This window comes from Lonchura striata, chromosome 6 (assembly GCF_050655825.1).
Source record: "Lonchura striata isolate lonStrDom1 chromosome 6, ASM5065582v1, whole genome shotgun sequence".
In the NCBI taxonomy this organism is placed as follows: Eukaryota; Metazoa; Chordata; class Aves; order Passeriformes; family Estrildidae; genus Lonchura; species Lonchura striata.
This window is the reverse complement of record NC_140708.1, coordinates 28,463,048-28,477,920: the sequence shown is the minus strand read 5'-3', so window position 1 is coordinate 28,477,920 and position 14,873 is coordinate 28,463,048. Positions and strand designations below refer to the sequence as shown.

The window sequence follows — 14,873 nt, the reverse complement described above, 5'->3', positions numbered from 1 at the left end:
CACTGCTCCGGCCTGTCTGCCCAGCATCTCACCTCAGGTTGTCCCACGTCCCTCTAAAATACACAGGGCTGCTCTGGTCCCGCTGGAGAAACTCTGCCTGAGTTTCCTTGATGTGAAACAGGTTTTCAACTGGCATTGCTTTGTACCTTTATTTCTTAGGCCGGCTGGCACCAGGCACAAAGCCCTACACCCTGCAACCTTTTCTGCACACCAGCAGCTAGAGAAGGCAAGAACTGGAGCTCAGCCTTGCTCTTCATTATTTCTCCCTCTGGAAATGCAAGCCACCCACAATGACCACATTTTGGGAATGGCAAGTCCTGAATACACTAGGCATGGCACAGTACTCCTAGCTTGCAGGAATTGTGCAAAAAAGCATTCTAATTTACTCAAACGTGACGTCCCAAATTCCCCACCAGCCGCGATCACAGGAAATCTCTGGGACCTGTCCCAGGGCTGCCTCATTGTACTCCAAGCAGCAACAGCATGAATGAATCATGCTCCTCAACGTGACACCCAGCTCCCAGCAACATATTCGGGACCAAAATATTTATGTTGCAAATGAGTAAGAATAGGACCAGATCCCCTCCCCAGCCTGGTGCCATAAAAAGGCCAACCTGGTCTTGCATTGAGCAAGTGGGTGGCAGAAGGATAGGAAAACAGAAGGCAGAGACCAATCCCATGTCTTGCAGCCTGGATCTGCCCAGCAATGCTGAATCAGAGCCATCCCAGTTACAGCAAAACCCCAAAGTGGCAAGCACCGAGACTACAAACCCTGTGGTACCATGCTCCCTCTGGGTGACATGTGAGGGAGCATGCTGGGACCTGTAGTTTCCAGCCGGCCAGCAGCAAAATGCCATCCTCCAGTAAACACATCTCAAATTAAAGTGATGCAAGGCCCCCAAACTCCTGGCAAGGTGCCAGCAGTGGCTTCCTGTTGGCAGGCACTTGGCCAATTCCCATGTGCTGCACTAACCCCCTTTCAAGGAGAAGCCAAGAGCCCACACCCCACAAATCCCCTCGCAGACGACCTGCAACCTGCCCTTTCCAAAGAACGTGTCTGCATGGACTGCAGGATGCTGATGCAGCCCTGGCCCGCAGGAAACATCAGCCCTGCTCCTGCCTCGCTGTTGAGCCCCTCCACCTTCGCTCCATGGCACTGCAATACCAGCCCCAGAGCAAGACCCTGCACCCAGTGCTGGTCAAACTTCAGCTACATAAAGCCCAACAATATAGTTCTCGAGGGGTCCCATTAAGACGCCACTGAGGCAATCAGAGTCTTAGGCAGCAAAAAGCAACACACTGGCATGGTGTTTTCAGGCAGAACAGCACAAGCAGGCAAAGCTCCACCAAATCACTATACCAGTAAGGCTGGGGACAGCCACCTCCCCACAGGATCCCAGATGGGCACACAGCCACCCTGGGAGTGCTGTCACCCTGTGCTCCAGCAAGACCAGACCATACATCACATCCTGGAGAACGTGGCACCCCTCTCCTTGCCCGCTCACCCTCCCCGCTGCGGAGGAAATTGTGCGCCCGGCTGATGTCAGGAGGCATCACTTCACACAAAGGCCAGGCTTCCTGGCGGGGAAGGGGTGGGGGAGCGGGGAGGAAGGGGAACAGGAGCCCGGGGCAAAGGCAAAGGCATCTACAGCTCCTTGTGTACGCAAAAGGGGCAGCAGCAGGAGACAACATGGCCCCGTCTGCTTCAATTGCCCTTGCACCCGGGAAGGAGAGGCAACATCCTATTTCCTAGTGCCCTTCACAGGAGCCACAGCACAGCCCTGCCCTGCAGCGTGTGCACCCCTTTAAGAATGCACTGTAAAGAAGGGACTCAAGTTTATTTTAATTTGCTCCCACAAATAAATCACTTCCATTTCCTTCATGCCAGGCTGTGCCTGTTGCCAACCAGAGGACACAGCTCCCTGCTTAGCACCCAACCAGGAGAAAAAATATTTCTATGACAAGATCTAACATCAGCAGCACCCCCAAAATCAGCATGAGAGTGCACCCCACCTGTCTCCTGCTCATGGGTGGCTAAATACCCATGGTACCCATTAATTGATAAATAAAGATAAAAATAACATACTGAGGACCAAAGGCAAGAGTAAATCAGCAGCCCTCATTTCACAAACTCCTCTCCCCAGTATGCTCCCAAACATCTTTCAAAACATGGCATATCATGGTACCCACAGCATCAATACGACCTCCTGCTTCAGCATCTCCTCTCCTCCTCTACCTCCTGCAGTCCCAGCTCACCCCCAGGCACTGAAAGAGGCTGGTGGCCAGCACCAGACTACATTGCTTTTGTCTCCAACTCAGCCACTCTCTCAAGGACAGGGGCACTCTGGGCCAGCTGCACAGGGACCAGTGAAGAGGGCTCGGCTGTAGGGGACCTGCAGGATGTGGTCGATGTTGATTGAAAAGGGAAATCACTGATATTGCAGAGGGCAGCCAGGGAAGGTGGATTTTGGATGTGGCCACTGTCAGGGAATAACTGTAAAGGAGCAAACCCTGCTGCTCTCCTTCAACGTGCTGACTAGTGCTCCTAGGAGAAGGCCTGTCATTGGTTTTTAATCTCACCCGATTACGGACCAGCCTTTGACATTATTGATCTCAGGCCCCTGAAGTATCATTTATCTTCCAGGTCTGACTCAGCCATCAGAGCTCGACAGCTCAGACCCCAGTCAGCTCCATCCTCCCAGGGAGCCAGGGGAACTGCCCTGCACAACTCCAGTCCTGCTGATTCACGTGAGCCATATTTGACACTCAGTTTCCATCCTCACATAAGGTGTCTTTCACTTTCTGCCTACCTGGCATTTCATTTTCTGACTCCAAAATCCAGCTCCTCAGGTCTCTGGCAGACCAGCTGCTTCCTCAAGCTTGGCAGTCCACGATGCCTCTAGTGTGCCCTGCTTCCCCCTTTCAGTTTCATTATCCTCTTTCAAAGAGGATGTGGTGGAGACACAAATGTTATGGGATTTGCTGAGAACTGCACAGGGACTGGGGGAGCAGTGCCAGCAGTCAGTGTACAACCAGAGAAGCCATTTCTAGCTGTGACCCACTGCCATTTTCTAGAGCAGAAAGGACCAACAACGGTAGCTCCTCATTCCCTGGTGAGATTGTACCCACAGAAAAATCAGGCAGCTATCATAGGTCCATGGTGGCTTCCCCTTACCTGCCAGCCAGCACCGCTGCCACAGGGCCAGCTCATGACTTTTGCCTGACCTTGAAAACATCAATGCCTGCTCCCTCCACCAGACCCAGAAGAGATGGGCTGACAGGTTCCCTTTCCCCTGGATATCTCCATCCCCCACCCAAAATGACAGACGCTCCCAGACTCCGTTCTTAGGGAAGCACAAGGTTTTCCTCAAGTGCCTTTGTCAATAGTTACTAGATGCAGTATGTAGATGAAGGCTGTCTTTTCAGATGCCTCCTGTCTCTCTCTCCTCTGAAGCCAGGCCTTGTGTTTTGGAAAGGAGGAGTATTTCCTGAGGAAGACTCCAGTGGGCATTTTTAATGCATAGAGAGAGGAAGGTTTAGTTTTTGTTCTTCACCTTGTTATACTCTTATCATATTGCTGAAAAGCCCTTTGGTAAATGGAGATTAATACCATGTGAGTTCATAGATTGTAGCAGGAACCAGCCCTGGGGAGAATCAGGGGAGGAAATGCCTGGATGGGAGCACCTAGCAAGATCCATGTCCTGCAAGGTAACCACCATCAGCAAAAGAATGCTCCGGTCTCCAGGACTGCTTCCCCACACTGCCATGGACCTCCTGACTCCTAACTGGTCTCCCCACCTTGCTTACCTCCTTACCTCTAAATTAGGGTAATACCTTGACTGCCCCATCCAGACTTTAGATTGTTGCAGAGATTAAAATGATCTTTTTCTCCCTTGTTCTAAGTAGAATCCTACAAATTCCTTAGCTAGAGTACAGGCCTTGGTTTTACCTGCTGGGCTTACATACTTGGGAGATGCATTTGGAAAGCGGAGGCCTTTACACCAGGCACTATTTCCAGTTCCCTGCCCAGATGCCCTGTTGTGCAGGATGCCAGTAGGTACAGGCAGGAAAATAGCCCCCAGATGTGCTCTCATTCCCTTGATGGGGGCAGGCTCTGTCCCCACCCCCTACAACCAAACTACCTCTGACCAAAACCGAGCTCGCAGGCCTCAGTCACCCAGTCACAACAGTGCAGCTGTGGCAGGAGAGCTGCAGTAATTCCCTCCTGGATCTGGCCACCCCCATCACTAAGGGGCTAGCACAATACCAGAGGGAAGGGGGAGCACAGCACCCGCCCCCGCACTGTCCCCAAAGGGTCTGTGAGTGGGACAGAGACCTCGCAGCACATTTATTCCGCTCCATCCATTTGAGAGGCACGCTTCAAGGGGCTTTTTGCCGTCAGAGGCGGGTGCACCAGGACAGGAAAAGAACAAAGGGAGGCACCGGCACCCCCAGCCCTTTGTCTGAGCGCAGAGGAGTTCACCTGCAGGGAAAACCTGCTCCCACCGCAGCGGCGGCAGCTCCACATGGATTCAGATGGGGAGAGGGATGCAGCCCCCCCTTGTAGCAAGAGGATAATGAGCAGAAGGACGCAATCACATTACCCTCTCTCTCCCCTTGCCACATGCACAAGCCCATTACAGTGCTCACCAACCCCCCTGACTTACCAACAACCCAACAACCGCAACCAGCAATAAAAACCTTTGCCACAGAAATATCAACCCACCCCCCAGTGTGATCGATCTGTGTCTGCGTGTGGCCCAGCACCAAACCCTGGAGCTCGGCTCCACCGACCAGGATTGACTGGGAGGGAAGGGGGTGGGAGACTAGTTTCCAGGGGTTGGGGTTTTAAAGCCACACAATAACTGGCTGAAATGAGGGTTTAGATTAAGCTGTTGTATGGCAAGGGAAAACACTGCCTCCATTAGGACATGCAGGATTTTCCTTCCCTTTCTCCAAAGCTACAGCTCTACGATGAAGCTTCCAGGTCACCCAGGCAGGGAGAGAACTGGGTGATGCCGAGTAAATGGGAAATCCTGAACATGGAGAGATGGGTAGAGGGAAGAAAAGGCAGATCAGCCCTCTCGAAGCCCCAGATCATACAGTCGGCTGCTCTGACAATGTTTACTCATATTTCAGAGAGACACAGCCATCCGGAACATCACTCCCTGCCAACTGCCTCATCTGGAGCCATCCACAGCTCGGCTCTTCCCAGCCCACTCCAGAAACAGCCCCCCCATCAAAGCATCCACACAGCAAAAAACTGAAAAAGGAAAGGTAGAGGGAAAATAAAAAATAGAAAAACTAAATTAATTAGCGTTTTGTGGTTTTTATAACAGTTCTGGTACATCATCTCAGCAAACTGATGTCTTGGAGTGTGCTTGGAGTGCAACGGCACCGCTGCAGAGTGCAGGGCACTGCGCTGAGCTGGGAATTTCTGCTCATGTTACCATCACAAGAGAATCACAAGACAGAAGAGGGACAACCATGATGCCCTGGTGAGAACAGGCTGAAGTTGTCCTTATCAGAAAGGATCCAGGACTGAGAACCTCTTTCCGGAGTTCATCTGGGGGACATATGTAAAAACTTGCGTGCATCCAGAGTCTCATGCCTGTGAATAACCATCCCTCCCTCCATATCTGGGACCAGACACCTCCTCCTCCCATTCCCAAGTATGCTAGATGTAGCTCTCCCAGGAAAAGGAGGGGTAGCTGCCTCTGTCCTTCCGTGGAGGAAAGGGAAGGGCAGGGCATCCCTGGTCCTGCAAATGTCACATCTCTCCACCAGTGCCCCAGCATCTGCTTCAACCTCTCTTCCAGCAAACAGAGGTTCATTGCAGAAAATTGGCTATCACTGCAAGCAAGCTCAGCAGCTCGAGTCCTCTGTGCCATCCCCCTTATTTCAACCCAACCAGCATCTCCTCAGCCTACAGGCTGCTGATAAATGCAAGAAGTTGACAAAGTCACCAGAACCTAGCCCAGATCCATAGCATTTTTTTTTTAAAGCAAAAAAGCCAGGCCAGACCAGATTCTGCCCCGAAGCCTGTGTGGCAAAGCAAAATCCTGCTCCAAGTATTTATTTATAAATCCGTACATACATGTACATTTGAATTCTGACAGAATTAATTCTGGCATCCGGCTAATTCAAAGCATTCCTCCCCCATCACACTACTGTTGCAGGCCAGCCCTGCACAGAAGCTGATTATAAAATGCTGCACTAGCCAGGCATTTCTGCAAAGGCTTGTGCTATTGAGCATTCAGTCTTTCCTTGCTTGGCTATTTCATTGTTTCAGTGTCGATCCCTCCTCTCTTGCCCTGTGTTTCCTGGTTACTTTTGTCCCTGCTCTGGAAGCACTGCTGCTTCTCAGCCCCATTTTAGTGTCAGATTGAAAAAAAAACCCAAAACAATTACATGAAATTAAAGAGAAGAAAGGAAGAAATTATCACCATGCACCAAGATTTCTAGTAAACAGATAGGTAACAAGCAAAAAATAGGCCAATATGCTGCAAGGCAAGCCGCAGACAGATCTGGGGATAGAAAGCCCGCTGCCCGCCTCCCAAGTACAGCTAAGAAATCCCTGTGTGGTCACACGCTGTCCTCTGGAGCAGAGAGGAGAGAGGTCAGGGCAGCCAGCACTGTAAGAGCCTCTTTATTCTTGGGCAGTTGCACGAATCTGATCGCTTGTGCCCTTTGTGAGACATGGAAATCTGCCTTCTCCTCCCACCCCCTTCGCCAGCCCCTCTTCTGCTCCTCCTGCTCAGATGGGGACAGAGGCAACTCCTTGGCTCCAGAGGCAAAGACCAAAGCAGCAGAGTGCCTCTGGATGCCCCTCTGGCCAGGCCCAGATGAGCCTGTGGGAGACCTTGAGAACAGTGCTCTGCTGGAGCAAGAAGAGGAGAGAAGGGAAGGACAGTCCTGGGGCTTGCGCATTCCTTGAAGGGCTCATGAGGCTGAGAGGTGGATAGAAGTCCAGGGTGTCCCACTGCAGTTCATGCTTCTCCTACTTCGCCCTCTCCATCATGCTCATGGGCTTGAGGAGAACAGCATGCTGATCACCTCCATGCCAGCAGACACACGATACTCACATAAGTATCACATGATAGATTCAGATTAAACAAGGGTCTGGGCTAAGTTCATTATGCCCTCATCACCAGACAAAGCTGGGCTCAGACCTCCTAGTTCAGAGACCAGACCACGACAACTCTGTCTCATGGGCTCATTCAAAGTCACTGCTGAGGGAGGGCTTCAGGGTGGAAAACTCTACGTAGGCCAGGGCAGTCTGGTGAGCAGGTGGGTAAGCTGGGCTACAGATTGTTGCTACTCCTTCCAAAGCAGCTCAAGGTCCTCAGGTGAACCTTTTCTTATCTCTCCTCTTTCCACCTCACTCTCCGACAGCTCCCATCCACACTGCGTTGTCCCCTGTGGGAAGAGTCCATTCTCCAGAGCAGCCCCTGTCCTACTCATTTACCAAGGCTGTCCCCTCCATACAAGTCTCCTCCCTCCCACCCAACCCACCAGGCTGCCTCCCAGCATCCTCCATCTCCGCTGTCACTTCTCGGATTGACTCTACAAAAGACTTGCAGCTGCAGGTCTGGAGCAACCAACTACTGGCAACCTGACGGGCTAAGGGCACAGAAAATGTTCAAGCTTAGTAGGAAAGAAGCGGGGAAAAGCCCTTAATCCAAACCCTGTGGAGGCAGGAGACTGTTCCAGTTCAGCCAAAGATCTGGGACTGCCAAGATACCCACTGCTGCTTGGCCAGCAAACCCAGAGGGGTTTGCAGCAGAGTGGCTCAGCCCCTCCAAACCTCTCCAGGGCAGCTCAGGCTGCTATGACTTGAACTGAAGTCTGCTGCCCCTGACAACACTGAGCAGCAAAGCCTGACAGATGGATGTGGTGAGTGGCATGGAGCTAGGAAGCCAAGCTAGGTGGGTGCTGGGATTTCTGCCACTGCCCAAGGCCCAAGAAGTCAGTGCTCATCATGGCAGCTTGACCAACTGACAGCATCCTAGGGCACAATGATCAGCCACATTTAGGAGCACAGTACCATATTCCTGAGGCCCCTGGGCAGGAATTAGGGCATAAGCAAAGCCAGGGAAGGAAAGACCTGGGTTAGGCCCGACTAACCCTTGGGCTGGGCTGGCTGTTCAGCTCTGGGGTGCTGGTGGAAGTTCAGATGGCAGGCACAGGGAGAAGCTGAACAACTCCTGCTTTGCAGGATCTGCTGTAAAAGTTGTCTGGGGACCGGGTATGCTCAAAGAGTGCCCCAGCAAACGCCTGCCAGGCACCAGCCACACCACCTACAGCCACGAGAGCTAAATTAGCACTCAAGCACTTGGGCACTTGCACTCACAATGCCTGCAGTGAGCTGCGTGCCGTGCTCCTCATAAACAAGTCATCTGGAAAATAAGTAAGCCTGTAAAAATCCAGTCCATCACAAGTTACCAAACCTGTTTCAGAGTAAAACAACCTAGAGCTCATGCCAAAAGCCTGGCAGTGAAGCTGATACCTAGTTTCCCCACCAGTGGGACTCCCTTGGTCCCAGCAAAACATCCCTGGCACTGATGGCAGCACGGGGATGCCACGTGGGACTTCGTGGTGGCCAAAGCTGGCAAAGAATCAGTGTTTCTGGTACAGGATTGAGATCCATCTCTTCCTGTGCTCCTACCAAGCATTCACCTTTCCTCATTCTCCTAATTTAGAAAGCACGAGTTGGCTGTATGTGGGGTGCTGCCAAAAAAGAAAGCCCAAACCCAATGAGTTGCAGACGGACTCGGCAGCCCGGTCCCTGTCCCCCTGGATTTGCTGAACATACACTGCTCCATGGACAGTGCTGGATGCTGTTCCTGTACATCTGCAGGAGGATTCCCAATATTTTCTTCCAGGTCTCAGCATCACAATGTATTTTCTCCCATTTAATGTTCAAAGCCACCAGAGATCTTCAGAATGTGAAGAGATTTCTAGGAAGTAGGACAGGGAGAAATCGATCTCTTTCCTCCAAAACAAAACAGAAGCAGAGCATCTCTACCCAAGCTCTCTTCCACTAGCGGCACCTCTAACTGAGGACAGGCACCTGGGAAACCTCTGAGCAAGCTCAGATGTACCTGCCCTCAATCAACTGTGTCCCACACAAAGACAGGGCAACCATAGTAATACCCCACAAGTGAGTCTCTTTCTCTGATTGCTGGTTTCTTACCCATACTCCAACCCCAGCAATGAATTTTCCCCCTTTTTGGATGGAGAAGAAATAAAAAGCAACACATCAACCTTGCACTGGAGCAACTTTCTTTTTCAGCCTTAGAAGCAGGTTCCCCCATGCAGGCAGGAGGCATGTGGCTGGGGCAGCAAAGGCAAAGATGGAAGAAAAACTGTTTCACTTTGAGACCTTGACACAAACAAAATGAGAAGAAGAAAAAAAAAAAAGAAAAAAAAGAGAAAAAGAAAAGAGGGTGCCTTGTTGGCTTTTCTTCCCCCCCTCTCCTCTTTAAGCGCTACAAAAACAGGAAACAAAGGAGAAAACATCTCACGGGGGGAAGGGGAGGTAAGCGCTTTATACGCCCACGAAAGAAAGATTAACCACATATTTTATTTACTGTTTGTATTACAGTTGCACCGTGGAGTTCAACTAATTCCGAGCCAGGGCTCTGCGGGTTTGTGCAGCAGCTAACGCTGAGCGGGGTCCTTCCCCCAAACCCACCAGGCGCATGTTCCACTTCAGGCAAACCCTGCAGACACCCCCTTTCGTCCAGCAGACACCCACCTCCAGCCTCCTTCACCCAGCCAGAGCACTTCTGCCCCAGCTGCCACCTCAGCTGACAAAGTGCTGGTGCTGTCCCCAAGGAGTTTCGAGCTCCTTTTCCCCTTCAAAACGGTCTGTAACCAGGGGTAAGGTGCCCTTCGAGGCAGGTTGGCAACACAGCCAGAGGAATAAATGGTAAAAAAGCAGAGTTTATGGGGAGCATGTTTGTAGGCTCCAGTCCCTCCTCCAGAGCATGGGGGACATCCCCTCCACAGCGAGTTGATGTTGCAACCCTCACACTTGTGAGTTCCCCATGCCAAGGTCAGGGCTCCGATCCTCCCAACTTTGACTCATTTCTCAATTAACGGCTTTCTGAACCCAAGTCACACATGGAACAAACCTCTCACAATGGGGCCTCCCCCGGACCTCCCAAGCCCAGTGTTACTCATCTGCCCCCCAGTCCCAGTCCACCTTTTCTCGGGATGCTCCAAGTGCGGCTCACCGCCGCTGCAGGGTGAGCAAGCAGCCAGGAATCCCGGCCCGGTTCCCGCAGGCGGGAAGCCGTCACCAGCTGAGCTCATGCACCCTAATTCGGGAGCCGACGAGGCGAGGCCACCTTCCTCGCTGGCTGGCAACCGGCAGCTTTCAGCCAGAGACCTGGCCATGGCCATGGAGCAAGGGCTGGCAACCCGCTGGGTGCTTTTCCCAGGGGTTCATCCGTACTCCAGCCACTTCATGGAAGAACTGACTCAACTACAGGGAGGATCCTTTGGGCTCACTGTCCCCCAGCTTGGTGCTGTCCTTCATTGACCCAGACTCTGTGCACCCAACTGAGCCACGCGCCCAGCGGGAAGAGACAAGCTTATCATCACAGAGAAAGGAAATTAAGATAACGCGGCGATGGAGGTACCGAGGGATTTGGCCAAGGTCACGAAATAATTCCATGGCTCTACGATACAGCCGTCTAACACTTTTGGTGTCTGGCCACACATCCTAAAATTTCAAGCCAGGGCCAAAATCCAGCCTAGGCAGTGGCAGATTTCTGCCAGGTCATTAGCAGTGTGCATCCGCAAGAAGCGGCAAACATCCAGCCATAACAACGGCAGCAACAACAAAAAAAAACATGCAGCAAGAGCGGGAATAAATGAGATCAAAGTGTCCTGGAAAAGGACCTGGAAAAATAGTTTCGGTCCCTGGCTAAGGCTCCTGGGAGATGCACATGAGAACCCCATCCCAGCCCTGCACAGCCCTCCCGAAGTGGCTCCCCACCCTGGCAGAGGGAAACCAAAATGACTCCCTATAAATAGAAGCAGAAAAGCGCTTCTCTAAAAGACTGACTGGGTCTTTCCCCTTCCAGCGTGTGTGGTGGAGCTGCTGGCACCTCCGTGGAGGTCCCTGGTTTTCCCCCAGAAAACCTGGAGAGGAAAATAACCTTCCTGTGAGCTCAGACTGTCTCCTCTCTATACAGAGCTGCACCCCCTCACCCCACTCCCAGGCCTGGCCATCCAATTGGAAAGTAATTATACTGCAATTTTTATTTATGACTTCTTCGGGTTTTTTTATTGCTAAATGGTGACTCATTTTGGCAACATTAAAATACACAGGAAATCATCCCCATTTTACAGTAATCACCATTCAATTCATTGTTAAATATTTATTCGGCAGACAAACGCCGAGCCTCTTTCGAAGGGTCGGAGGGGGAGCGGAGGGGTAGCCCTGAGAAGGGGGAAGGTGGTAGAAGGGTCACGGCAGGGCTGGCTGCAGGGCTGGTAAATGCCCGCCAGAACTGGAGGGTGGGGAGCCAGGGGTGAAAGCTCCTGCCAGATGGCCTGGCCAAGAGCAAAATACAGACCCGCTTTCCCTCGAATCCAGCACAACAACCAAGCTGCTCTAGGGAGAGAGGCACCCCTGTGCCCCCTAATAAAAAAATCACATTATTTGGCCAAATCCCAAGACTGAATCCCCACCAGTGAGATGTCATTGGTCTCTGACACGTCATGGGTCTCTGACACGAAGCTCTTCCATTGCCGGGGGGGAAGAGGATGGCGGCCACTGGCCCCAGTGGGAGGCAGTGGGAAGAGCAAGCAGTTTGACATTCACAGGCCTTACAATGGACAGGGTCTGCTCCTGCAGCTGCTTTGTCCTCTCAGGAAGCCCAATTTTGGGGTGACTCAACCTCAGATGAGCGTAGCTCTTCTGCCTTTCCCCAAACAGCTGCATAGCCCAGCACAAACCTGGCAGACAGCCCTGCCAAACGCCCCTGCCCCAAGACCACAACCCTTCCCTGCAGAGTGCACACCCAAAGGGCCGTAGGTCCCACAGCCCAACAGCTCCAAAGGCTTCCCAGCACAGACCCCTTCCCTGGGGAGCCCCTCTGGCACCCACGGGCTCCGTCACTGCTTGGCTGACTGGCCACCCAACATGTCTGCCACGGGGGAACCCTGGGCGGAAGGAGGAGCAGCGCCAGGATGGATTTTGTGCAGGTCCTACACAAACACAGGGCAACAGACATGGCAGGGAAGAGGGCGGTGGGGTGGTCGCCAGGCTGGGCAAAGCCGAGCGTCCAGGATGGTTGGACTCACCCGGATCTCATTGCGGCGGATCTCCACGTCGCAGACCGAGTGTCCCTGGTGGGCCCCGCTGTAGTAGCAGCAGAACTGGCAGACGGCCACCTGCTCGGCCTCGCAGTGGTACAGGCGGTAGGCGTTGTGCTGGGGGCAGCTCCAGGCCCGCACGTCCTCCGCCTCCACCAGGAGATGCCCCCGGGCCGTGGAGGGCTGCTGCAGGTGGGTCTGGACGTGGGACTGGCAGCACGGAGCCTCGCACCTCAAACAGATCTTCTGGGCCGGCAGTGGCGGGCCCCGGCGGCAGAAGACGCAGTGCAGGACTGAGGGGGGCTTCTCCAGGTTGAGGGAGTTGAACTTCTCCACGATGTTGGTGAGCTTCAGGTTCTTCTCCAGGTTGGGCTTCTGGTTGTAGGCCTGGTTGCACTCCGGGCACCGCACCAAGCCCGACTCCTTGGCCCACGCCTCCCCGATGCAGCCCCGGCAGAAATTGTGCTTGCAGGGCAGCTGGACCGGCTCCACAAAGACATGCAGGCAAATGGGGCAGATGAGCTCCTCTTCGAAGCAGTTCTTCCAATTCTCGGCCATCTCTGCCGGCAGCTCTGTCGACGCTTCCCCCCAGCCGCTTCGGTCGCTCAGTGCGGTCTAGGGGCGGACGCCGGGGTCTGTCCTCCCTGAAAGGGGAAGGCTGAGGGTGAATGGACAGGCTCCCCCCGCCCCGCAGCACACGCCATAAATAATAAACCGCAGCAGATTTTAAATTGGGGATAAAATAAACCACAGAGCAGCACTCGAGGAATATCCGGCAAGAAAACGCAACGTCCCCGTCGCTTCATTAAAAAACAACACAAATGGTCAAAAAAAACCCCAACATGATCTTGTTGGATCTACAGCCCAAAGTCCTAACCACCCCTAAAAGCCATTTGCTCCTTTTTACCCCAGAAGGTGAACTGAAACTTACCAAAGGTTGAAAAAAATCCATACAAAATCCAGCAGCAGAGTCCAAGTTCCATATAAAGCTCCTAAATTTAGCACTCCGGATCAGATTTTTCTTTTCTTAGGTTTGCAACTGACATTCAATATTTTAAAGGGACTTTTGTCCCCCACCAAACCTGGCCAACAGCTGAGGGCAGCGACTCGCTCGGGCTTTTTTTTTTCCCTTCCCTGTATTTCTCCTCCCTCTCCCCCTGATGGGAGTTGGGAATCAGAGTCTTTTAAAGGAAACAGATCAAAGGGTTAAGATCCAAAACGGGAAAAGGAGGAAGATTAAAAAAATAATAATAATAGCGACGATGACGATGGCGGAAAAACGAATTCTCTCTGCGGCCGCCGAGATTTGCTTCTAAATCGGAGGAACAGCAGGGGAAAAAAAAAAGGAAGAGGGGAAAAAAGACAAGACGGGGGAAAAAAAAAAAAAAAAAAGGCGAAGAAAAAAAAAGCCCTCTTGCCTGCTTGGAGATTGCGAGGTCTTGAATGGGAGAGCTCGGTCATTCAGAGCAAACGCCAGCCCAGCACAGCCCGCCCAGCTCCTCCAAAGCTCCCGGAGAGGGATGGGAGAGGGGACGGGCTTTGCCACGGGGGGTTCTGAGCCCCGCGGACCCCAAATCAACCTGCGCTCGCTTCCCACCAGGGCTGGGGGGAAAAAGGCGCCCGGGGGGGTCCGTCCTAGCCCGCTCTCATGGCCGGGCCGGGGGTCGCAAGCCCCCGGCGGTAACAATGCTTTGGGGCGCACGGACGGCGCCCGAGCCGGCGGCGGAGCGCTGCCTTCCCCGGCGCGGCCCCGCCGGGAAGGGGCGAGGCGGCGGCGGGCGGCCGGGAGGAGCCGGCCCGAGCGAGCGGTTCCGGGAGAGCCGAGTCAGCTCTCAGCCATCTTGAGCTGCCCGGCTGAGAACGGAGACCGGGAGCGCTTTAAAAATTAAATAAAAATATAAATAAATTTTAAAAAAAGAAATAAAAATAAAAAAGGGTATTTAAAGAAAGAAATTATAAATAAAGTCACCAGAACAGCCCCGCTCCAGGGAGCCACCTCCTCCGCCTGCCCGGCGAGGCTCTGCGGAGGGGCTGCGGGGCCAGGCGAGCCCGAGCCGAGCCGTCCCGTCCCGGCGGGGCCGCTCAGCACAGCCCCCCGCGCCCGCCCCCGCCGCCTCCTCCAGCCATCTTGGGGTCGCCCTGGGCGCCGGAGCCCCACGCCCCGGCTTCCTCCCGCCGCCCCCGGGAGGCGGCCGCGGCCGGGGGGAGGGGGTAACGCGGAGCGAGGCGGGCGGGGGCGCGGAGCCCCGCAGCGGGAAGGGGAAGGGGGGGCGGCGCCTCGGGCTCAGCCCCGGCGCGGGGGGCCGGGGCGGCGGCGGGGGGCGGGCGGGGCGGCCATGGGGGCGGCGGCCGCGGGGATCGATCAACCGGGGAAAGGGGGTGCGGACGGGCGCGCCCCGCCCCGCTCGGGAGCCGGCCGGGGTGGGGGGGGCGGAGCGGAGGCGCCGGTGCCGCTGGGTCTCGCCGGGCGCTGCCGCCGCCGCCGCCTCGGAGCTGCCGCTGTGCTGCGGCGGGAGCGGCCCCGCCCCGCCCCGGCCGCC

The 14,873-nt window shown here is 54.1% G+C and overlaps 1 protein-coding gene across 2 annotated transcripts in view; it reads right to left on the bottom strand.

The window, feature by feature from the left end:
- Positions 1-14,096, bottom strand: part of TRIM8 (tripartite motif containing 8) — a 29,807-nt gene extending 15,711 nt beyond the window's left edge. The window contains exons 1-2 of one of the 2 annotated variants that reach the window (XM_021536339.4): positions 13,265-14,096; positions 12,322-12,977 (exon numbers count right to left, since the gene is read on the bottom strand). In XM_021536339.4, coding sequence (XP_021392014.1) covers positions 12,322-12,891 — 570 coding nt within the window. In that variant the 5' untranslated portion in view covers positions 12,892-12,977; positions 13,265-14,096. The remainder of the gene's footprint in view (positions 1-12,321; positions 12,978-13,264) is intronic. The other variant, XM_085583676.1, reaches the window with a different exon arrangement.
- Between the last annotated feature and the right edge of the window lie 777 nt (positions 14,097-14,873).